This window comes from Oenanthe melanoleuca, chromosome 6, assembly GCF_029582105.1.
Source record: "Oenanthe melanoleuca isolate GR-GAL-2019-014 chromosome 6, OMel1.0, whole genome shotgun sequence".
Classification (NCBI taxonomy): Eukaryota; Metazoa; Chordata; class Aves; order Passeriformes; family Muscicapidae; genus Oenanthe; species Oenanthe melanoleuca.
In genome coordinates this window covers 32,542,499-32,567,669 of record NC_079340.1, presented here as the reverse complement: position 1 = coordinate 32,567,669, position 25,171 = coordinate 32,542,499, and the positions used below count along the sequence as shown (strand labels likewise).

Genomic DNA, 25,171 nt, shown 5'->3' with positions numbered 1-25,171 from the left:
AGAAAGAGCCAACCTGGGAAGGAAGGACACTCCATGAGAGAGAAATAAATTTATAACCTAAAACAACTCAATTCATTGTCTCCTTTCTCTTTGCACCCTCCCAGGTTGAAGCCCAACCCTCTCTCCCCTCTCAAGCATCTCTTCAACACCACATTTCATTATGCAACAGTTGTGCTCAGCATTTTCAAAGGCTAAAAAATTGACAAATGGGATGATGAAGCATTTCCAGCTTCCCAGTGTATTTACTTCTGTGTGCTGTTACAGTAACATCAAGCATGATAATCACGAATCACTTTATTTTTCACAAAGCCTGATTTAAAAGATCCCTGTATACACCAACGGTGTCAGCAGTTACACATGAATCTGGCCCACATCAGAAAGTACTTTTTAATTCCCTAAAAACCTCCAGAAGATGCTGTACAGTTTGTAAGTGGGGCATATGCATAATGCTGTGCAAGACTAATCAGCCCTGAGACAACAGCTTCTAAATATCATTATGGAGAAGACAAGAATGATGTTTAACTGCTGCTTCTGTCAGAGAGATGCTCCTTTCAAGTCACTCAGGATATCGAGTTATAGTATTTCCTTCCAGTAATCATGGGCTGGATAAACTCACATTTTCAGCTTGTGAAAAAGCAACAGCATCTCCTACCACTGAGCTGCTTGCTCTGAGGAAGTAGCCTGCGTTATTTCAGACGTGGTCACCCTACCATGTAATTTTACCCACGTCTGTATCCAGGCTGCAGCCAAAACCACATTTATTTTCGTAGAGAGAAACCCACAGAGGACCTGGAATACAGCAAGTCAGCACTAGAAAAGTCCAGCACTTTCTACTGGAAAGAAAAACAGAAAGAAAAAAAAACCAAAAAACAACAGTGTGGTGGTTGCTGTTGCATCAATAAGCAGGTCGATATTTAAGTTCTTTGGAAAAAAAAAATAATCTCAGATAAAATACGAAGAGAGATGCTAAATGTGATCAAAGCTGTGGCCCTGGCTGTGTCACAGTCGTACCCCAGGGCAGAGCAGCAGGATGAGGAGGGCACCCCCGTTTAGGGCTCAGAGCAGAGATAAGGAACAGGAGATAAGGTGACAGGAGTACCTGGCCAGGTAGCAGCCAGGGAGAGCTGCCCTCTGCTGACTGCCTGCTTTGCTGAACGCTGCTGTGATCCATGCTGCACAGGCAGAGGCAGGCTGGCTGTGCCTCTCCCCGGCTGAGCTCGGTGTGATCTCCTGTCCAGCACAGCCCCGCGCTCCGGCCGCTGCGGCAGCACCGCCAGCTCCTGCTGCAATTCCTGCTCCAGCTAATTAACTCCCAAACCAGCCAGGATCGAGCCAGTGCTGCTGCTGCATCCTGTCTGTGGATGCTGCACTCACCCACCGCCCAGCTCGCCTGTCCCTGCCTGCTGTGCCATGGGGGTCGTGCTGGAACATTTTGGGCTGCTCCAGCCGCTCTCATCTGCCATTTCAAACCAGGGGTCGCTTCAGTAACCCCCAAATCAATAACCCTCATGGACATCGGTGGTGAAGGCAGTGCTGTGGCAGGAACACCGTGGCCCACACCTGCTGGCACCTGGGCTAGCAGAGTTTCCTGCTGGAAAGTATTTATTGAACAGCAAAACTCCTGGGAATCTCAGAATGAAACACAAACCCAATGCTTCCCAACTCGGACCAATTCTCATTCCTCTCATGGCATGTTCTGTCCATCACTCAGGTTAGATACACACGACCTAATTAACTCCAGACCTTTTTTTTTTTTTTTTTTTAATGAAAGCATCACTGCTAAACCCTCTGTAAAATGAGAGAAAAGGAGGAAAGATTGGATTCAAGTTTTACGCAGGTTATCACGTTTATCAATCCCCTCTGCCAAACTGCTTCGCTCTGAACTTGCGTCCATTTTCTACAAGGTTTAAAAGCAAATGGGAGCAGCCACTCCTGTAGCACCTCAAACACTTTCCCTCGCAATAAAAGGCAGCCGTGTAGCTTTAACCCAGCGCTCGGCTGAAATTCCCAATGGATCAGCATCACCCACTCTGCGGCTGCTCCACCGCTCCCGTAGCGCGACTGGAAACCTGGGGATGGTGTGCAGGGCTCTGTTATTAATGAGCCCCCGCAGAGAGGAATAAGGAAAGGCTCCCAGCGAACCTGCGAGCGGCAGCCCCGCGCTTCTCCCCCGCTCGGCGCGCCCGGCATCGCTCCATCGCCAGCTCCCCCGGCCGCCCCCGCCGCCAGCCCGGCCCCCGGCTCCTCCTCCCCGCTCCCGCCCGGCTGGGGGACGCCCGCCGGTCCCGCTCAACAAGTTCCCCTCGGCGGGGAGCGGGCCGAGGGGACCCCCGGCAGGAGCCCCCGCCGCAGCCCATGAGGGCAGCGGGGCAGCGCGGCGGCGGCTCGGCGGCTCGGCGGCAGATGCGCCCCGGCGCTCCGGCGCTGACGCCCGGCTCGCCCCGGCGGCTGGAGGGAGATGCTCGCCCAGACCGCCGCTTCTGCGTGAGGAAGCACAAGGTAAGGAGCTGAGCGCTCGCCCCGACACCCCCAGATAGCCCCGGCCGCTGCTGCTGCCGCCGGAAAACTTCGTAGGGATGAGGAGAAAGGCTGGCGCTGAGCGCCAGCGTTATGCAATAGCGTATCTGCCTGCCTGGGAACAGCTCCTGCATCCAATAACTTTCGTGACAGATAACGAGAGAATATCTCGATACGCGACTTTCGTATAGAAAAATAGCAGCGTTTCTTTGCCTGCTCCCCTTCCAGCCGTGCCTGGGAGGGGAGAGGGGGAGCTGGAGGATTTTTGGAGGATGCACGAAGTGCTTTGTTTTTTCACATGGCTTGATGGCGAGGAACTACCGCTGCTTATTAACTTCAGCCGTCCTAATGAAGTGTCCGTACAGCGGCGATGGAGGAACACGGGATGTGTTCATCCCTGAACTTGCAGTACAGCACTTCATTAAAAGCCCAACCAACCCAAAAATCCTCCTCGGGGACTGAAGCCGCTGCCATTCAGTGAACCGTGCAGGGTTCTCCCGATTTAACACTCCCGAGTCCCCCATCACCGAAATCGGGGATGCCGTGCAAACGCCGTAGGAAACCGGGACAAAAGGGAGCAGGGACCCATCCCAAAGTCACAGCCCTGCATCCCGCAAGGCGTCCCGAGCTTCCCGCTCCGCAACCGCATCTCGCCTCCCTCGCTGTAAAAACGCCGTGCCGTGACCTCAGCGCCTGCCTGAACGCCGTGTTTACGGACAGTCACGGCAGCGAGGGGATGCAGGACTGCAGTTCCATGGGGAAACAGGGACATCTTGCACTGCTGGAAGCACGGAATATATTCCCTGCTTATGTCACCGTCTCCCGAGGGCTCTGTCCCAAGGGAGCTGTGCCCCCCTCTCAGCCGCCAGTCGGAATAGGGAATGGAGCGCTTTGCTTTGACCTTGTGTGTCTAAGCAGCTTAAAATCCTGCACGGAGGAGAATTTAACTCATTAGCCTCTAAAACCGGGAAGATGTGTTTTTCCAGCCTCGGAGAATCATTTCTTTTTTCCCCAGCTGAATGCCGGCAGGTGCTGAGGAAAGGCAAACCAGTAACAGGTCAGGTCTGATTTAAACTGGGAATTTATTCCCTCTAAATGCTCGGATTTACCGGGCTGCCAGCAATGCTGCATCTATCAAGGTTAAAATCTGGCTTCTAGATGGAAAAACTACTAGCTAAAATAAATAAATTAATAAATAAAAATAATCACATGATATGCAACTGTGTCCTAGCCATGGACTGGGATTAATTTCATGTCAAATTCCAAGCCAATAGAACAATAGTAAAAATAGGAAATCAGGGAGAGGAACAGATCTCCTCACTCTTGGTGTTCCACCAGCCTGCTCATGCCTGGCTGTTTGGACTACAATGATCTGCTCCCTCTGAGTACAAATAATAGTTCTAAGTTAAAAGCTGGGTTTTTCTCCTGGCATTAAAAATTCATATTTAGATGAAAATATCTCAGGGCTCAGGTATTACTAATTTATCACCTGGAGGGTGATATTCTGCTGTACAGTGGTGGCATAGGGCCTGACTCCAGCAGAAATCCATAATGTAGATTGTGAATCCAGAGACTCAGACTGAATTGTTTTAATTCCAACAGTTCTAAAATAAAATTCCTGCCCCAGAGATTAAGGTGCTGTTGCACTGACAGCATCCTTCCTTCACATGATGGGGAATGCTGATAGTAAATCAGCTTTTTTAGGGTTTTTTGTAAGGATGTCACCATGTCCTTGATGAAAAATGTTTGTTCTTTAGGACTCCATCATTATTAACGATGTGTGTTTTTAACGAGATGCTGGAGATAATTCTAATCCTGGATGGAATCAGTGCTTTTCCCTGGGACTGACACATAAAAACCCAGCTGGGCAGGAGCACCACAAGAGAAAGTGCTCAGTTCCTCATCAAGAGGGCCAGCACTTGGCATTCAGTGCACCCCTGTATTGACTGAGCTCACAAACAAGGAGCTCGTAAGATCCTCGCTGCCTTTTCCCCAGAAAACCACTGCACTGACAGAGCAGTTCTGCATGAGGGGCACACACAGCATATTCTATATTCTAATCTAGATAGCATTAACTCAGAAAAAAAGAGTGGTGAGTTGAGTGGAGAGGAGCACAGGGAAGAAGAAGTGGTTCAGAAGCCCAGGAGCTGCCCGAGTGCCGAGTCACGGAGCGTGCGTCACCTCCCAGTGACCAGACACCACTGGTCACCACCAGGACACTGCCTGGGAATCCAAACATCCAAACTCAGCCAGGGATTTACAGAAGGCAAGGAAATACCAACACTCATGTTTGCTTCTGGAGGATTTAAAATCAAACTTAGCCATGCCGTGACTGATGTGGAAACCAGTCAGGGAAACCTGTGAGCTTGCCAAAAATCCCTGCTAAAATGTAAGGACACCTCCACAGAGCTCCTGAGTTGATGTCTCAAGGCCATTCCTTATCCAAGCACAGGACAGGGAGAACTAGGGATGTACAGTCCCATAATTCATGCCCACTTGAGGAAATGACAGTAAATCTAGAATATCTGAGACTATAAAAAATTCACGTGATTATCTGAACTAGCTATTAATAAAAAGCTCTTATATTCTGCTTTATGACAGGCACGGTTTAAAGAACTGCTGAAAATTTGTCTAACATATTAAAAAACATGTAAGCAACAAATCTGTTTTATAGCCCAGTACTCCCTTGTATTTTTACCAATCAGCTTGCAAATTAAATAGGCTTTATGAAAATGAAATCGTGAGAGTATTTTAGGGAAAAAAATCATCTCAGAGTGGTAAATTCAGTGGGAGCTCTACATTCAGCCTTCTGAAAACTGGTGCTTGGTGAGAAAATCCTGAATAACCTCTGAACACACATAGGTACGACTCCCTGGGTACTGACACTCGATTTGAAATTGTTATTGACCACACAGAATGTGCTCAGAGCTTTCTCTTATTGTAGTGGCACATCCCCATTTGAAGGTCTTTACTCCAGTTTTACTACATTCAGGCAGAAAAGTGATCCCTTACCACTCCTGAGAACAGTTCACCCTGCTCATACTTTTGCTCTGTGTCAGGGTGATCGGTGCTGAAAACTGCTTCCCATTAAGACATCCCAGCACAAGTCCCTCAGGCAAAGAGAACTGCTGTAAAAATAACAATTCGGTGATCAAACAGCAACATTTGGTGTCCTCTTTGCCTGTTTTTCTCCCCCTTTAGTGGCACAAGACACTGAGCATTTTTTTAGTCCGGTTTTTCCAGCTAAATCCAATGAGTTTGATATAGAGGAGTATAGAGGAATAAGAGCCATTTTCAAAGTGAATTAAACAGAGATGGATTACAAAGACCAAAAGCCTTCAAGTATTGCTATGTTCAGGTGTAGAACCAAACTTCTAAATGATTACAAAAGATTTCTGTCCTGGCAGGGAGCTCTACCGTGTCCCACTCCCCAGAGCTGCTGATATCTGGTCTCAGACTCAGCCCATATCAAAAATATTAAATATCTCAGAAACCCCAGCTTTAACTCATGTTTGTGACATCCATGGGTAAGAGAAGCAGGTTGCTGCTGTTATTTTTGCCTGCCCATGATTGCTGGAGCAAGCCTATAAATAAAGCCCACGTAGTTACCAAATTAAACCAGTTTAAAAACAAAAGCAGAGGAAGCTCTTTCCATCTGGTCTGAGCGAGGAGGAATTGTCACAAGCTCACAAAGAAAGGAGTTACTTGTTTTGTGCTCTTGCCCACCTTCCCTGCTTGTTTCACAGCTGCCCTTCTCTCCTCTTCCATTTTTTTTCCCCCAGTTCTCATCTCAAGGTTGTGATCGCATTGCTTGGAACATTTTTGATGAGGTCAAAGCTTCTAAAGCCCAACCGTGGTGTAAATGACTTTTTAAAAGCTACAACAGGGGCTCTCTGATGCCCAAGACAAACCCATTTAAGCAGAGATGTTAATTCAGAATTGTACTTTAAAAGTTAATAACTCATCAAGTTGTTTTGGTCTGGTTAGTTACTTCCTGGGAGAAGGGAGAAGAGGGAATTCAGTAAAATCCCTAATTTTGGTGCATTTATCTATGAATAGGCACAAAATCTACAACAAGCCCTAAGTCTCTTTCCAACCATTAGTAATTGGTTGTTCATGCCCATTTTGTTATTATATTCATTATTCTCTCCTGCACATAGAGAAGAGAAATGAATGAGGAGATATCCACAAGAACAGAAATGTAACTTGTGGATCAGTTAGATACATTCCTGTGTATCGAGGCCATCGGCAAATAAAACACAGCGATATCTCTCCGGAGCTGACAAAGAGACAGATAAAACATCCCACTGCTGGAGAGAGTAATTCAGCAGAAATTATGCTTGAACTGCCTGCTGACAGCGATAACACTGATCCCTTCTGGAGACTGAGCCCAAACTGCTGAATTCCAGAGGAATCCGTGGGTTTTGGTTGAGCAAGTTGGTGAGAAGAACGTGGTAGATTCCTGCAGTCACAATTTGGAATAAAAGCACACAAAGCCAAAAGGAAAGTGATGCAAATTATTTGTCTGGTGCCTTCCCCAGCCAAAAAAATATCCTTGAGAGGGTCTTTAGTTATTACTTTTATAAACTTGCTAATCATCCCTGTCACAAACAACCCATCCTAAAATCCAGATGCACAGAGTGGTCTGAGTTGGAAGGGCATTAAGGATCATCTCATTCCAGCCCCCTGCCATGGGCAGGGACACCAGCTTTATTTTAAAATCTATTCCACGTTATCCCAAGTGCACAAAACCTGGGAGCAATGTACTCAGCAATTCCACACTGTATTTGCTTCCTCTTCATTCCACATGTAGCTCTTCCCACATGGCACCAAAACTGTTCCCTGGAATGAGCAATTTCCATCAGCCCTTTCCCAGAGTCCTCCTGTTTGAAGAGAACTTGGGATTTGGGGAATTTAAGACAACTGCCCCTCAAACAAGACTTTGGTTCTTCCTTCCCAGTATTTCAGAAGCATCTTAGATCCAGCTTTGAGGAAACTTTGCAGCTTTAGGGACTATAACTCCCCTCAGCAACTGAAGCTTTTTGCTCTACTAAAACTCCTTTTGGGTAACTAATGGGAATTTTTGTACAATGCTCTAGCAGGAGTCTGATCTGTGCAATTCCCCCACCACCAGCATGCTCAGATCCACCTGCACAGGGATAATTCAGAATTCCAGCAGAACCAGAACCTGCCTGAAACCAGAAACTTCAGGAGTGTGCTCCTCAAGAAGGTGACAAATGACACAGCTCTTACTTGGTGGTGACTGCTGCCAGCAGTGGAGTGCAGAAACACATCTAGACAGATGCTATCCCCCAGTTAACATCCTGCTAATGATGTCGGGTTTTAGACCTCACTTACCCAGCTGAGTTGTTTAACAACACTTCACACCCTCCCAAGCTCATCTGCCTGGAACCCTGGTCCCAGCAGGGCTCTGCCCCAGGAATGTCACTGTCATCTCCCGTTCGTGGGAGATGCTCTGATCTGCAGAGCAAAATTAAGGATGCAGGATCAGAGCCTGAAGCTGGGACCTGCTTATCTGCTTTATCCCCTTCACCCAACACTTGAAAATCTCTGTTGGAAACAAATCCAGCTGCAAATCACAGTCTGGAAATCCCTGGCAGTGTCCAAGGCCAGGCTGGACAGGGCTTGGAGCAACCTGGGACAGTGGAAGGTGTCCCTGCCCATGGCAGGGGTGGACAGATAATCTTTAAGGACTTTTCCAACCCAAACCATTCCATGATTCTGTGCTCTCAGCATTCAGATCCCTCTGTGCAGAGCTCTGACAGTTTTACAACCCTGTTGGTCAAAGCTAGAGCAGCACTGCTTTTTCCCTATCATTTGCCTGGTTTTTTTTCCTTAAACGCCCACAAAACCTATTGATGTCAACTAAGAACAATTAAACTTCGTATTCAACAGTAATGCCAATAAGGAACTGCCTTAAACCCTTGTTTTTAACAACCTGCCCTTTAAATTATTTACCAGAAAGTCCCATAAAAATGAGAAACCTTCCAGTGCAAGTCCTGTGGCAATCCAGGAGAGTGAGCAGAACTATCAGGGATTCATTCTCCTAGCAACCCCTCCTCAGCAGCATCCTGCTCCTCCTCCTCACCCTGGAGCAGGGACAAAACCTTGCCCAGATCTAAATGGCTAAATAATGCTACAGAATAATAAATATTTAGCAAAACAATGCTAAAGAAACCTTCCCTCCTCTGTCCTCAGAGCCAGAGCTGCAGAGCACAGGGAGAAAAATCAGCATCGCTCTCTTAACAGTGACATTATTTTTTCCAGTCCACTAAATCCCAGCAAATGTTTGAGATCAGAACACTCTGATTCACAGGGAGTATCTTGTGACATTGCATTTGCTCCACTGGGAAGTTAATAGTTATTAACTCACCCCATAAGTCTACACTGGTTTTAGTGCAAGTGCAAATCTCCTGTTAATGGTGCTATTCCTTGCAAAATTCTGTTATGGGGAAAATAACCCTTCTTTTCCAGAATTTTATCACATTGAATGGATTCCTTTTAATTTTATGCACAGAACAATATAGGAAGCAACAAAACCTAAGTATTACTAAAATCTGTGTTCTGAAAGCATAGTAGAGATGTCAGAATTAAAGAAAATTGCCTCTACCAGCTGCATTCAGGGAAACTGGCTTGGTTTGTAAGGAAAATTTTAAGTAGTTTATCCTCCAGCAGATTCCTGTTTTATCTAAAAGTCTCCAGGCTTATTAAATCGAACATTTTATTTGTTGCCACTTAGTTCTGAAGCTGAAGCTCACAAGAGCATTTAAAGGCATTTATTGGGTATTTCAGCCATAAGCTATTATTTTATACATCATTCTCACAGAGCCTGCCAGTAGATGGGAGGGTAGAAAAGACAAATCCAATGGCACAAGATCCTGATAATTCCACAGGAAGACTTCCAAGGCACTTGGAAATGCAGCAGTAAGGATGACTTTGGTATTAAGCAATAAATAAGGAAGTTCAAGAGAGAGAAAATTCAAGTTCAGTGCCTCAGGGTTTCAAAACAGAGTTAAAAAAAAATACTGGTTTGACATTTAGCAGCACTGCTAAGTCTGTTATTCTACATGAATGATTCTGTGATGAAATAAAGACAGGCAGGGCTACCCCATCAGTTTTCCTAATAATCCTCTCATCAGTATTTTTTTATCAATCCCCTAAAAACTGGGAATACCTGCACCCTCAGATTTATCTGGAAGTCAGAATTTCTCCTCAGTCCTTTTGTATTAAAGCCCTCTAAAAATTCCTAACAAAGGCAAAGTTTCTGCCAACAACTTTTATAAATAATAACAGCCAAAATAATTTGCATTTTCCAATGTTTTTATCATGACAGTCTTCTTTACTGGACATTACTTTCAGGATGATACTAAATAATTTTGAAGTTTTTAACATAACAACACTGTCAGCTAATTAACAACTAGACTCCTTTGATAAGAGTAAAAATACTTTAATGAAGCCAAAATGTGTGGGATATTTAGAATTACCATTAGGTTTCTGTCCTGGATTTGTTTCTATGAAGTAAACCTGAGTTTCTTTCTGCTCTTTATTTTTAACAGAACAATTGGATAAATATTCCATGGATACACTTATGACTTATAGATATCAAATAGGTTTTGAAAAGTAAGTGGTTGAAGGTGGTATTTAGGCATATAAAATGGTACCTGAGGCAGTGGGCATTTCTCAGGACAGTGTCCAGCCTGGAAATATCCAGAAGCCTAAAGATGCTGCAGATCACTTGCCATGCAAAAAGCCAATTATTTGCAATTCCCTGCATTATTTTAAGCCAAACCATCCATCCACAAAATCCTGTGTGTTCTTAATGTGTGCACAGATGTTTCCAGCTGCATCTCCAAAGCTCTGGAAACCCAAGGACTGAAATCTGTGCCTTTCCCCTGCATTTGGAACATGGAAAGTTTAAGCTCACTCTGTGTATTAACACATTCTGTGCATAAAACTGACAGAGATCAAATGGAAATTGCAAGGTGAGTTCCAAATCTCCTCTCCTCTCATTAACCAATCATTCTGGAAATTCCACCCTGTAATTCTCCTCCCTGAGCAGTGACTCTGCAGACTTTGGGATGCACAGTGAAGGTCCTGCAAAGATTTGTGCCACCTAACTGGTGGTTTGATAATTACCCTGAAGATTTTATACCAACTCAAAGCTTCTCTGTGCAGCACTTTTTAGTTATTATTATTATTTAATAGTTTATTTCCATATTCAAACAGAGGGATGCAGCTTAAGGGTAATCAGCCACAAGTTTATAAACAAATCTAGGCTAAAAACTGAAAAACTAAGCTTGTGATTATTTAAATATTTAGTTTAGCAAATCAGCTCTTTCTTTGGAGTAAGTACAGATAAAAAGTTGAACTCTATTATCTGCATGTAACTGGCATCTGCAACTAAAATTCAAATTCAAAGGCTTTATTACCCCCCTGACAGCACGAGCCATAAACTGAGAAACTCCAGCTCAGTTGTTTCCTAAAGTATCCAAAAATCCTGCAGAGACCACGCTGTGGCAGTGCCTAAATAAACCAAAACAGGAGGCAACACTTTGACCAAACCAAAAATGAAACCAAACTGGAAATATTTTATAAATTCTTCCCTGTGAAGTATTAACTCACAATTGACTCTTTGCTCAACTGTTCTTTTATCAGCTGAGCACAGAGAGTTCCCCTCAGAGACACCAGGATCCGAGCAAGGCTTCAAAAAAAAAAAATTGACTTCTTTTGGTTGTTGTCATTCTTAATCACAGATATCTCTAAAATTATTACTCCCAGCTACTAGTGGGAATAAAAAACTCTGAAACTCTGGATCAGCTAAATCAATCAGGCCTGTGCAGTTGGGAAAGGGAGACAAGCAATTCGGTGAAGAATCAATTTATTGGCTATTAAAGACATGTTTAAAATTAAGTGCAGAATGAAGTTCACCGTTTATCTACTCTGGAAGATTATCTCCATACTCCTGGTCCCAAACAAACCCAGCCATCCTGCAGCCCCCAAAAATGATGGGATTCAAGTGGGAGGTAAAATAATCTGAAAATGGAGACAGCTCACAGACACTAATGAAATATCAAGCCAATACTTGAAAATAAATTGCATGTTAATGGATCCTGCTGTCAAATAACCAAGTGCCCAAAAAGTCACTTTGACAACTCTGAGGAATCCTAAGAGATGGTTCTAAAGGGTGACTTTCAGAGCTAATAGCCAATTTTTGAAGCCTTTTGGGTAAAAATGTGGCTTTTTCAGACACAGTTACTGAATATTTCACATCTTTGTGAATGCAGCATTTCATTTTTGCCACAATTTCTTGGGAGCTCAGAAATTCCCACTGGCAGATTTGGAACTAATGGCTGTAATGGCTCTTGTTTTCCTGTATTTAGGGTTTTTTTGGTCAACCCACTCACCACACTGTTGTGGAAAATTTGCTTCCAGTAATTCTGAAGTGCAGACTTTTGGGGCTCGACAGCAATAGATTTTTTTAGATAAATTTTAGATAGATAGATTTTTTAATTTTTTTTTACAATAGATTTTAATGTGGTCCAGCTGCCAGCTAAGGACTATGTTTGTATCTGAGGCAGCACTTTTTTCAGTGAAACATTCCCAAATTCCAGCCCTAGATAGACATATTCAAATGTAGCTCATTTATTCCCCTCAAAATCAGGGGATAACTGATCTTACCTCCCTGCTCTACTTTTATCTTCAGACTCTCCCTCAGAATTTCCATTTTATTCTCTCTTTTCCCCCGAAACAGGGACTTGGTCACCTTGGTATCAGACCCTAGGCTTGTATATATAAAATATCCAGTTGAAAACTGAGATCTGGCAATCTCAGATTCCCTTGTTTGAATAGTTTTGTCCTGAATTTTCCCTTCTTTTTACTTCTACAGACTTTGCACTACATCAGACTCACAGAAAAACTTCCTCCCCTTCTCCAACAACTGCAGCTCCCTCCCCACTCCCTGAGCATCACAAGTCAGACAGAAAAAGGCAAACCAGGGGGATTCTGGAATATTTCAGTTCCTTCTTCACAAATTACCGGGGCCAGGGAATTAAAACATGAAAAAAACATTAAGTAATGACATGTTTTCATGAGATTTTTGACCCAGAAATCCAGCCTTGGACTCTGTGCCATGCACATCTGTGTGTATCTTCAGGGAAGTGTTACTTTTACTTTTAAACCTCATAAACATTCACTTTTCCACTGAAAATTACTTCCCCATTAAGCATTCTTACTTTAGATGTAGACTAGTCAAGGATTCACTCCCTTGTGCCCCTGAGTTGGCTTTCTAAAACAGATGCTATTATGGCACTTAACTCTTCAAGAGTTTCACATATTTTATTAAATAGACAAAGGAATTTTAATTAAAAACATATTTCAAGTACACCTGAAAGTCCCTTTACTTGTTTTACATTATACTCCCGAGTCCCCATGAGGGTTTCAGCAGGAGATATATGCAGAATGTTTGGATTAAGTGGGAATTTGGTAATTCAGCAAGTCTCAGGGAGAAATTTGCACAACGGGAAAGTAAAAATTACAACTTCAAATGAGGTGTAAAAATGAAATCTTAATTATGCAGCTACTCCAGATCCCCTATGATCTGGATTTTGGAGGTTTTTTGGGTAAATGCTGTATTAAGCAGTTGGCATCTTCTCCTCCTTGAGGAGGAGTTTATATTTCAATGGCAGATGAAGAAATTTCTGTGAATCATCTCAGGTTTGGAGGGATTTTAGTGCTTCTAGGATCTTTTGGGATAAACAGCTGTATCATAAAAGCACATTACTGCTTCTAGGAAAGGATGAGTTGTTTTGCATTTGAAGCAAAACCTTAATTGATGCACTGCTGACTTCCTCCAAAACTTCACTAATTCATACATTTTATGCATCCAGCGCTAGCAACCAGTTGCTAATAACAATTAATCTGTATTTAGTTGTAGCCATAAGGAAATTTTTTATAAAAATCCAAATAATGACACCTCTAATGACCAATTAATTCCTTGCAAAGAACGCTGAATACATTACACAGCAGAAATGTGTTTGGTAAGCAAGCACACTCTAAAAATAATGCCAGTTTGACACTTCCTGATACTAAACACTTCTGTTAAAGGAAAATTAAGGGTGAGCAGAGCTCTCAACTTTTCTTTACTTGGACAAAGACACTTGTCCAAGTGACAAAGTGAAAACCAAACTTGGTTTTACTCTCCTTGTAGTTTTTACTGCCAGGTAAATTCAGAGGATTGGCTTCATGGGAGCACGTATTCCTGGAGGAAATTGCTTCCTGGAAGCCCTGGCATGACAGCCATAGTCATATCATGGGAAAACAGTTGTGGAAAAACTTGTGGCAGCAGGAATCCTCCTCTCTGAGGAACAGATATTCGTAACAGATCAAGATAAAAAGGATGATTAAGATCCAGATCTCCAGAAAATCACTAAGGGCTGCGACTCGACAGAACTCAGCACACTGGTGGCGAGTCGCAGCCATTTCAGCGGGATTACAGGAACGTGGCTCAAATATTGCAAAAACCTCAGGGGGAGAAAGTCCCATTTCTGCTGTAACTTGAGGCTCTGTGCTCTGTTTTTGGCTGCAGGCACCATGGTGAGTAAGGAGCCCAGCAAATGCTTACTCACCGCCTCGGACAGCGACGTGGAGCCCGCGGCTTCCCTGGCGCTGGAGATGAAATACGCGCTGGATCCCAACCGGCAGATCAAGAAGCGGAACAAAGCCCTGCAGGTGAGGTTCAAGGACATCTGCGAGGCGCAGAACGAGCAGAGGGACAAGCAGCTCTGCAGCTCCTCCTCGCAGGACCCCGACAAGAGGGAGGCCAAGGCCATCTCCTACAAGACGGCCTATCGCAAGTACATGACGGTGCCGGCCCGCAGGTCCATCCCCAACGTCACCAAGAGCACAGGAGTCCAGACCTCCCCCGATCTCAAAAAGTGCTACCAGACCTTCCCTCTGGACCGGAAAAAAGGGAATATTCTGAAAAGCGCCTCAACCGTGGACACGTTACCGAGCGAGAACAACGGCTTCCTGCTGGAGGTGAAGGACAGGGAGGGCCAGGCCAGGAAGGCCGGCAGCCTGCAGACGGCCGAGTTCATCTCCCACATCTCCGAGCGCGCCGCGCAGCACGGCGGCGCCGAGGCCTGGGAAAGCAGCGATTTGCACACTTCTCCCACAGAACCTCCTGCTGCTGCTGCTGCTGCTGCTGCGGCCGACCTGGCCGAGGAGGAGCCGGCGCGGGGCAGAGCGAGCGACGAGGCCGCGCAGCCGCTGCACGGGAGGCTCTTCAAGACCGAGGTGGCGGCCGTTTACCTGCCGGCCTCGCGGGCAGAGCCCGGCCTGGGCCGCTGGGGGCTGAGCCCCGACGAGGACGACAAGAGGACGGTGCAGCTGAACGGGGTGCAGCCCCCCCAGGGCGGCGAGCAGAGCCTGCAGGTCAACGTGGCGCCCCTGGGGGAAGGCCAGCCCTGCCGCGCGGCCGTGGCCGTCAGCCAGGAGTGCCAACAAATCGTGCCTCACACCGAAGTTGTGGACTTGAAAGCGCAGCTTCAGATGATGGAGAACCTGATCAGCTCTAGTCAGGAGACCATCAAAGTCTTGTTGGGTGTTATACAGGAGCTAGAGAAGGGCGAAGCTCACAGGGAAGGGTGAGTAGAAGCTTTTTTAATGAGCATGAGCTGACTGAAATGTGTTGTCCACCTTGAGTTGCCGATGCCAGCGCGCCCGTGGCGCTCCTCACACGGAGTTCTGCTGCTTTAGGAGAAAGCTGCCAGCAGCATTCAGATTGCTATCTGCCAGTCCCAGGGTGTAATTAAGTAATTTTTTAACGAAGGGCCCATAATACATCTTCTTGTGCCTTTTCTAAGGAGCAAAGAATGAGCTGCTCTCCAAGCAGGATTAGCGAGGATGTTTTCACATCAGCAACTTGCATTAGCCATAATTCCTCACATGGCATGAAAAGCAGCAGCAAAACCTTAATTCTGTAAGAGACTTACCTTTTTAAGATTAAGGGATATTATTACAACTCCTAATATAATTCCCTTAATGGCATATGAATCTCGTCTGGTTTCCTTTCACCTGAGTTTTTTGTGGTATTTCTTTCAGAAGGAAATGAAATGAAAACTCTAAATATCAAAGTCTTCTTTAGAGCTTTCACACACCTCTAAACACAACAAACCAAGCAGAAAGAAACAAAGCTGTGTTTATCCCCAGCTTTCATTATTTAAATCAACCCATAAGGCATTAAAAATACTGAAACTGTAACTCAGTACAACCTTTAGTGTTTACCTGGACAGTTGAACCCATCTTTTATCACCTTAACAAACTTTTACAGACTGACTTGCCTTGGTTCCCTCATCTTTATTCAGTGAACATACCTCAAAATGTATGTGTGCTGTTTATGTGTTTTGAAATACTTCTGTAATTAAATCACAATTTGCCAGAAGAGACTTTAAAATTAGGAAATCAGGACTTTAAAATTAAGAAACCAGCAGCTCGTGCTACTTAAAGAAGCACCTGCTTTTGTTTGAGTCAGAAAGGTACATCTTTAATTTAAATTTCTTTAGGAAAGTAGAAATCATGTGAATCCTTAAAATCAAAATGTTTGGCATAAAAAGTCATCTTAGTTGGACCCTGCTGTCAACACAGCCCTTGAGTTTTTAGTTTATTTTACGGCTGGTTATATTATTATTTATATCCTTATAAATCCTTATTGTTATTTATATCCTTACCAATTATCAATATCAAGGATTTATCAAGTTGATGATATACAGACTGGGACGTTTCCTGGCCTATCTGAAAGCCACACAGGTTTCAATGACCTTAAAGATCTTTTCCAACTTAAACAATTCTATAATTCAGTTTTTTTTAAATTATTATTCAGAGAAAGAATCCCCTGACTTTCTTAACTTAGAGAAACTGCAGGAGCTTTGGCAAGAAATGCCAAGCTGCTTTTCAAATCACAAAATACAGAAAACTGTTTCATCATCATCATAACTCATCACCTGCTCGTCAAGAACCCTGAGTGCACGAACACCCACATCAGCCCAGAGTCACCTGCTATAAATACTCTGCTTCCTCCATACAATTACATATCCAGATTTTATCCCTTCCCAAAGATAGCACAGCCACAGGTGCAGCAAACACAGATTTTTTACTGCCCTGACAGAGCAGAGCTGTTCATGCAGCCAGTGTGAGGAGTGTACCCCTGCCCTTGGCACAAAACTGATCTTGGCCAAACTATCCAGGATTGTCTTCAAATAATTCCTCTGCAGCTGTCAGCCTTACAAAGCTGTATTAGCCCTAAAATGGGGAAATTATCCATAAATCCCAGTTCAGAATATCTCTACAGCCTGTTAGACACTCAGACCTGTGCCCTGGAGTTGACAGGACTCCATGTGACCAAGAAGAGCCTGTTCATTAGCACTGCTTTCAGCTGCTCCTGCACAGGCTCCAGACATGTCCCAGACATGGAGGGAAGGAGAAGAAGGCAGATGCACACTTGCATATTTTCCAGTCCCTGCATTCCAGACCTCTCTGATTTGGTGGCTGTTGCTGATTTGGAAGGAGACTGCACAGCTTTGTGCTGGGGATCTCTGCAGTGATCCCTCTCTCAGAGCTGGGAGAACACTCTGTTCTCCTGCAAACACCACCACATCATTAACACAGAGCCTGTCTTTATCCCCAGCTCCCTCAAATTACACAACTCCTGCAATAATAGGCAGCCCCATCCTTTTATTAGAATAATTCTTGCCAATTGCTGCATTCATCCTACAACATCTTTGCCACAGACCCTGTGTAAACTATTATGTATCTCCTCAGTGCCAGCATGTTGAGCTTTTTTTTCCTGCTAGAACCAGGTTTTAGGTCAGTATAGATCAAGAAATTAAAGCAGTTCTGCTGTTCATTGTAGCATCTTCCATCTGCTAGAACAGTAAGAAACGTTTTGCATTTATGGAACTCACCTGCTTTTCTGATGTACATTAAATTCCTTAGAATAACATGCTACAAGAAACAAATACAAATAACACACTGCTGGTAAAGGAAAAAAAATAAAATTAAAAAAAACCAAACCACCAGCAGCAAAACACAAAGCCCCAACTGAATTTCTTAATCAGATTTTTCTGCCTTTAAGGAAATCAGTGTTCTTTAAGTGCTGTTGCAGTGCTGTGGGACTGGTGCTCAGTGGATTCATTTTCACTAATATGCTGTAGGTCCTGAACTGCTATTACTGCAATTCATCACTAAATGAGTCGATGCCAGCAGAATTGTAGCAGCATCTCTGAAGGCAGCAGTCTCATCCTTTGGGTGCCTATCATCTATGTGTGCTTTTGAAAATGTCAGTGCTCCATCATCTGCAATTAGCAACAGCCAGCACTCAACTCTGCTTGAAGGGAAGGGGAAAGCCACTGGAGCTAGAGGAGAAACAAAAACTGTGATCCCCCTCCCAATATCAAAGGACATTAAAATTCTGTATTATGTGCATCATTATTTACTAAATCTCTGGCAAAATGGCTGTTCTACCTCTCTCTGTGGAAGCTTCTACAAAAAAAAGCAAATTACATCCCAGCAAACATTGCTGGATGCCTTAAGTCATGCATGAAGGAAGTGCAGAGCTGCAGCTTCAATTAAGAGTCCCAGCTCAGAGTTAAAAAAAACATTGAATATTACATGATGCAGGGTGTAGCCTTACAACACAAACCCAGCTTTATGCTCTGGTTTTGTTCTGATAAATTATCAGTGATCTCACTTTACAGACATATTGGTCTGTCTTCAGATGGAGAATTTAGGAAGCCAAATGTGTGGAGCATCACTAAGGCTGACAGGACTGCAAGCAAACTGCAAGTTAATCATTCTAAAACCTGGCTAATGAAGATCTGTGAAATACAGAACAGAAGATGAGCACATAATCAGAATTACTTTGCTGCTGGAGAACAGCAGTGACCTGCCCTTTAAATCCTTCCCGTGGAAAGAACAGTAATCTGGGCCCTCCTCATTATACAACAAATCAGAATTTTAATAAACAAAGTGCTCAATTTGCCACACAAAAACAAGTCACAGTATTTTGACTCTGCCAGGCCAAATGCTACACATTAGACAAGAGTTAAATGAACCTGTTTCAGAGCTCATTTATATTCCTCTATTAGTCAGCAGTGGTTCAGGAATTTAAAGAGCTCTCAACAAACTCCTTCGAAGAGCCTTTGAGAGAACATGTTGTCATGGATGGAATTTAAATGTCCCTGCACGTTTTTCAATGACTAAGGGATTTTTGTTTCTCACATTCTCACTTCTGAGCAGAAAACAAGCCCATATTGTGTGTCTGGAGGTTTGCACCCAAGGGAAGAGCAGAGCAGGGAGCAGCACTGGTGCTCAAGGTCACCCAGACTGCTCCTCCTGCTCAGCAGGGATGGCAAATCAAAGGCAGGGAGGCAGAGCAATGATGGCCTGGGCTGTTTGCTCTGCTCCCTTCCAGGAGCCAGCCCAGGAGCCAGAGCAAACCAAGGCAGGAACAACCCTGCCCTCCAAACTGCAGCTCCTGATACACTGGAGAAAAGGAGGCTTAGAAGAGTTTACAAAGAGCAGAGCCTCTGCAAGCACAGCCTTTGGCAGTGATGTGCCAGGACAGGACTTGGTTTGGGATGTCCCCCCTGGAGGTTTTGTTCTGCTTTTTTTCAATTACAGGCAAAGGGAAGGTGTAACAGGATCATTTCTATGAGAACACCTGGAAATGGAGGGAAACAACAGATAAGCTTAACTACAAAAGACAGCTCCCTAGAAATAAATACATGAAAAGCAGAAAGAATAGAGCAAATTGCATCTGGGATGCACAAACTGTGTCATATTCTGAGTGACTCTGGGTTTTGGGACACTAAGAACAGCCTGGGAAGAGGACTGTGATGAGTGCCTTGATTTCCTGCTGTGACCTTTCCATATCCATCCATCCTGAAATGCTCACACTCATTTCATTAGCCCAAAGCCACCTCCTAAATTCTTCCCTCCCTTCTCTCACTGGAGCTGCTGTATTTTGGGGTGTGCACCATTTACAGATCATTCCCAAACACCTCAGAAATTTCAACAATCCCTCCTGAGGCACAGCCAGGACTTCTCCTTGGATGTCTCTTCCTTAGTCAAGAAAAAAGGAGCAATTTGTGTAAAATCAGAGCTTTGTGGATCTTGTGATCCTTGATGGAATGATGGCTGAGTGCTGCTCACTCAACCCAAAGCAGGAGCAGTACTAAGACACCAAAAGTCCATTTCCCTGCCCTCACTGTAAGAAATTTGTTTTTCCAAGCTCTGAACCAGCCCTTTCCTGCTCCCCAGGCACAGCTGGAGCACACACTGACACCTCACCACTGAACTATTATATTCCAAAACCTGCTGCCAGGCCATGGGATCCCCTTGACCTCTCCTACTAAAATTCTTTTAAGTAAAAAAAAAAATCCCAAACCAGCCAAACAATGAAAGCTGATAAGACTGATCACTGAAATATCCAGTATCACTGAAGGTAAAAAATCCAGCATCACCCAAGTTTTAAGCTCAAATGCCATTTTTTAAACCTCAAATTCTATTTTTTTATCACCTTCCATTTTTTTTCTGAATTAGCTCCCTAAAACCCATTTGGAGTTGGATCTCCAAAGGCAGGTACCAGGAGTATCTCAGAGCACAGTATTTCACAGGCCTTCAAACCACGATGAGATTTATATTTTTGACAGGATTTTTCATTAGAGTTGGACACATTTATTCTGGGGCTGATAATCCAAGTTTGAGATCAGACTGTCAGAGTAGATAAAAAGGGCAAAGTCTCACAGTTCACAGACATCCTGGAGCATTAATGTGTAATAATTCAGAGTACCTGGGTACTATAACATGGAAGATAGAGAGCTCTTAAATAACTCTGCTGTCAGAACCATTTTCTATCAATCCTTTGTGAAGAATAGAGTGGTGGGAGGTTTTCAGCAAAAAAATGAGGGGAAAAAATGGAAAAGTAAACACTTAACAACAACCAGAATGTGGAATGAACATTAAAAAAAAATAAAAATGAATCATCTTTTTAGCAGAGTTACTTGGTATTAATACTCTGTTTCCTCCAAAAAAATGCCACTAGGAATGTTCTGAATCTCAGAAAATAGAACTTATTTTGCTGATGTAGCCCAGCTTTTTATCTGCATATACTGTATGGGCACAACTCCATGGAAATGTATTTGAAATACTGAGAAAAACAATTTGATTTCTATCTGGTTGCTATTAACTGGACTTTAAAACCAAGAAGAAATCTCATTCCCCACCACACTTCCCTGTTCCAGCCTGGGATCAGCAGCTTCAGAGTGAAATTAAGGTTCAGGACTTTTCCAGCAGAGTGGCTGCAGGGACACAAAGAGCAATAAAAGCAAATCCCCACAATTCAAATCTGGAAACACTGATGGAGTCTATTAATGAAAGACTAAAAAAAAGTGTAAGCAAACCATGTTTTTGCTAAATATATCCAAAGGAATTACCATGGGTCAGAAGCTTCCCAAAGTCACCAAGCTGCCCAAATCCTACAAGTGCAAGGAGAGTTTTCCTGCTAAATCAGTCTTTTTTAAAAAAAAAAACTAAAATGATTGAAGGTAAGGCATTATCAAGTTTTCACAATTAGGATAATCCTTTAATATGCAGTTTGGCTGTTGGCAGTATCAGAATGAAGAGCCACAAGCCTGTAAAAAATGGGACCAAAATGAGCTTTACAGTGTTAAATTTCTCACTGCTGTTCCTTCACCAGGAGATGAAACAACTGATTTCTAATTGACACCTCCTCCTGAGCCCCTGTGCTTGCACAAAGGTACAATTATCTCTCATCCTGACTGAGGAAAAATGGCAAAAAGGAGGAAAAAGACTTGTCTGAAGACAGAGGAGCTTTGTTTTTAAACTGCAGAGGCTCCAGCTACCCCAGGTTCCAGATTTGGGACAGGCTTAAAAAAGCTCCTGTGCAGCACATTTAGGGAACTGAAGGTGAAAAGCTGGGAGATGATGGAGACCTGAGCTGGTTCAGGTACCTGGGGGTGGAATGAGATGATCCTTAAGGTCCCTCCCAGCCCACACATCCTGGGATCTGTGGCCTGAGGAAAACTGAAGTGAGGAGTTCCCAGGCATGGATGTGTCCCAGAAAACCTGCTGGAAGTGCCAGGCCTAAGAATTACACACCAGCAGTGCAGCTGCTGTTCCACCAGAGCAAATTCCCTGAATTTTATTAACACCACAAGCTGACATTTTAATCATCCGCCTGATTTTTCTGATGAGACAACAAAGGCGCAAATATTCAGGAGAGATGTTTGACCTCGAACACACCTAATTCCTGTAAGATTTTGTGATTTTACTTGAAATACATTTTAATTCTCTTCATTCTCACTGGGTTTTTTTAAAAATAACAGTCCTGTTGAAGTATATATTTATTTTAAAAAACCCCACTCCTGACTAACCTGAGTATAGAACAGAATGTATTTACAGGGTGAAAACACTTGAATTGCTGTTGTGGGAGTCGTGCCGTACGCCCACAGTGCAAATACCTCAAAAAGCAAATTACTCATCTGCTTCCAACTGTCAGGATGCAGCAAAAGACAAACCACTGTCTTGGAAAGAGCCTGGAAAATCTCACCATTGAGCTTCTGTACATGGCAAAGGAGTCTTTTCAGAAGCCAAATCAATAATGTCAGCCTTGGAATAAAGAGAGAGAAGAGTGTTCCGTGTGGGAGTGTCAGGCTGGATGGGGTTTGGAGCAGCCTGGGATTGTGGAAGTTCTCTCTGTCCAGGGCAGAGGGTGCAATGGGATGAGCTTTGGAGAGAGGAAAAAATGTTTTCATTAAGGTTTAGTTAATCCTTAGTTGGAAAACCACCCAGGAGCACAAAGCTGGGATCACTCAGACCTGTGTGACCTCTGAGTGCTCCCAGGGGAAAACAAAACAAAGGGAAACAGGAAAACCAGACAACAAATCCACAGAAAATAGATAAACAGTTAGGAGGCAAACCAAAAATAAGCCAAGCACACCAGACCCTGAAACACATGGAACAAATCCATGTTCTCCAGAAGAGCCTCAGGGTAATTCCTCGAAGCACAACACCCATCCTGATTTTTATCAGCTCTAAATGCAAACTGCTAATTGGTTAATTAGCAACTTCAGGGAAACACAGCAGCAAAAAGGTTAAAACCATTTTTCTACTTTGAAAGTGACTTTTCAGAACACCTTTAAAGGAGCCAAAGGCTGGCCCAAGGTGGTTTAGACCTGCCCAGACCTGGTTTTGGGGGCAGAATCTGAAGTTCTTCAAGGAACAAGATGTTTTCATCCACTAAAAACCCAATTTTGCTGATAAAAATGTGTTTGTATGAGTTTCCCACTGAACTAAAGTAGTAAATCTTTCCTAGGGCAGAATAAACCTCTAGGGCTAAGCAGGATTTATTTTAACCTAAAATAAGATGCAAAAGATATACAAGAGATTTTTCTGCATTTTATGTGGCTGAAAAATGACTTCCTCAAGTCAAAAGGACAACTAAAGCTCTGGTGACAAAGTGGAGTCATTTCATTGTGCCAAAAGGCAGATTATGCTCATCACAGTAATTCAAATTTTCTCTTGAAGCACAGTTACTGGAATTACCAGTTCTGTAATACTTCAGAGTGGGAAACAAAGATTTTGAGAAGTTCTCCATCCAACTGTTGATTTTTGAAGCATTTTTCAGTAAAGATGGCCAACATTAGGCCAGGCTGGATGGGGCTTGGAGCATCCTGGTCTGTGGAAGGTGCTCTCATGGCAGGGGGTGGAACTGGGTGGGTTTTAGAATCCTTCCCAACCCAAACCAGCAGCTCAAGGAAATAATAAAACAACTCACATTAACACAAAGACTTCAGGAGAAGCAGGGCCTGCACTTCCTCTGAGCAAGGCCAGAACTGTCACTTCAAACACTTCAAAGGCTCACTGCCTGCTTAAGATCATTTGTTTCATTATATTTAAATAACAAACATCAACCAAAACAAATATTCTTGAAGTCTGTTCATCCTCCTTGCTGGTGATAATCTATCAAAAGTGTGAGGAGCATCAGGATCACCCTGCTCTGTACTCATCACAGCCACTTCTGGAAAATGCTGCCATTAAGGACACTCAGTTAATATCCAGTATTCCCTGAGAAGGGAGGACATCCAGATCTAACAGATCAATCCTTCTAAATCACTTTTAGTGGTTTTTTTTCTTTGTTTTTAATAGATGCCCATTGAATAAAAAATCAGCATTCACAGATCTCCCAGTTCAATGGGGTCTCTCTAATTTATACAAGCAAAATAATATTAAAATGCAAAGATTTTTATGTAAAGTTGGTATTTAAAAAAAAAAAAGCCTCCAGCATGTGCACAAGTTCTGAGTTTCACAGGGATTTAGAGAGTGCAATTCCCTCAGGCTGCTCTGAAAACTGCAGCCTATTCTTAGTTCCTGTCAGCCCATGTCAGCAAAATGGCTGTTCTTCATTATGGTATTTTAATATTTGGGAGTGTTAATTGAGGTTAAGCTCAGGTTGTGCTTAGAATGCTCAAAAAAAAACCAAAAAATGCCCAACCCTGTCAGAAAGTGAAAGTCTCCTGAAAATAATATGGAAAAAAGTGTGAAAAACTGGAGATGAGATCTCCTTTCCAAGGGGAGATGCAGACAGACACACTGAACTCACGACATCAATCCTTGCTCCAGGACCTTCAAGGCCAGGCTGGACAGGGCTTGGAGCAGCCTGGGAGAGTGGGAGGTGTCCCTGCCCAGGGAGTTTCATGGGATTTAAGGTCCCTTCCAACCCAAACCAGTCTGGGATTCTGGGATTCCATGACCTGCCCAAGCTCTGCAGGATCTGAGGTACAGAGGAGCACCAGCTGCTCCTCAGTGGAGATCAGAACACATCACACCCAAACCCACCTGAAACTCCAGGAACAACCCCTGGGATCTACACCAGGCCAAAGCCAACTTGCATTTCTCTAAAAAGAGGTGACAGATTTTCTGTAGGAAACTTTGCTTTGTGAAAGGCTTGACATTTGAAAGAATTTATTCTTACCAAAAATAACAACTGGTTCACTAACGAAGGACAAAGTTTTTGGTCTCTCTCCTACACTGGAATGCTTTCCAAGTTATTTTTAGGAGGAAGGAAAAAATGCAGCTCACTCAAAACACTGCCTGGCACAAGGAAAGCATCATCACCTAGAACTCTGCTCTCCTCCTGGTACCCAGACTCTGCTCTCAAATCATCCCTAGGAGTTAAAGTTGATGGAAACTCTGTTTTTCAGAGTTTTCTCACTGAAAATCAACCTCATTGCCTAAAATCTGCATGGAAATGCTGTGCCAGTAGTGAAATCCATGCTGGAGTGAAGCAGACAAATTCCATGCAAGTTGTTTGTGGAGATAATTATGTGGAAACAAGAAAGTAAAAGTCCAAAGCCCTGAGGTATCAACAACAGAATTTGTTTCATGAGGAGTTTAATTTTTATAGAAATAATTGAATTTATACTGTTCTAACACTCATATAATTTAGTCCTGGCTAAAGAGCTCTGCAACTGCCAGATGGAAACCAAACACTGGGACACCATGGAGTGTTCTTGGGGCTTTCAGGGAATTCAACAGGGTCAATAAAGAAGGAAAT

General features: G+C 43.6%; 2 protein-coding genes across 3 annotated transcripts in view; one reads left to right on the top strand and one right to left on the bottom strand.

Annotated features, from left to right (window-relative positions):
• DOCK1 (dedicator of cytokinesis 1) overlaps positions 1 to 25,171 on the bottom strand; it is a 242,045-nt gene that overhangs the window by 127,320 nt on the left and 89,554 nt on the right. The window lies entirely within an intron of this gene.
• Positions 2,277 to 25,171, top strand: part of INSYN2A (inhibitory synaptic factor 2A) — a 33,778-nt gene continuing 10,883 nt past the window's right edge. The window contains exons 1-2 of the mRNA XM_056494593.1: positions 2,277 to 2,499; positions 14,123 to 15,182. Of these exons, the coding sequence (XP_056350568.1) occupies positions 14,128 to 15,182 (1,055 nt within the window). The 5' untranslated portion in view covers positions 2,277 to 2,499; positions 14,123 to 14,127. The remainder of the gene's footprint in view (positions 2,500 to 14,122; positions 15,183 to 25,171) is intronic.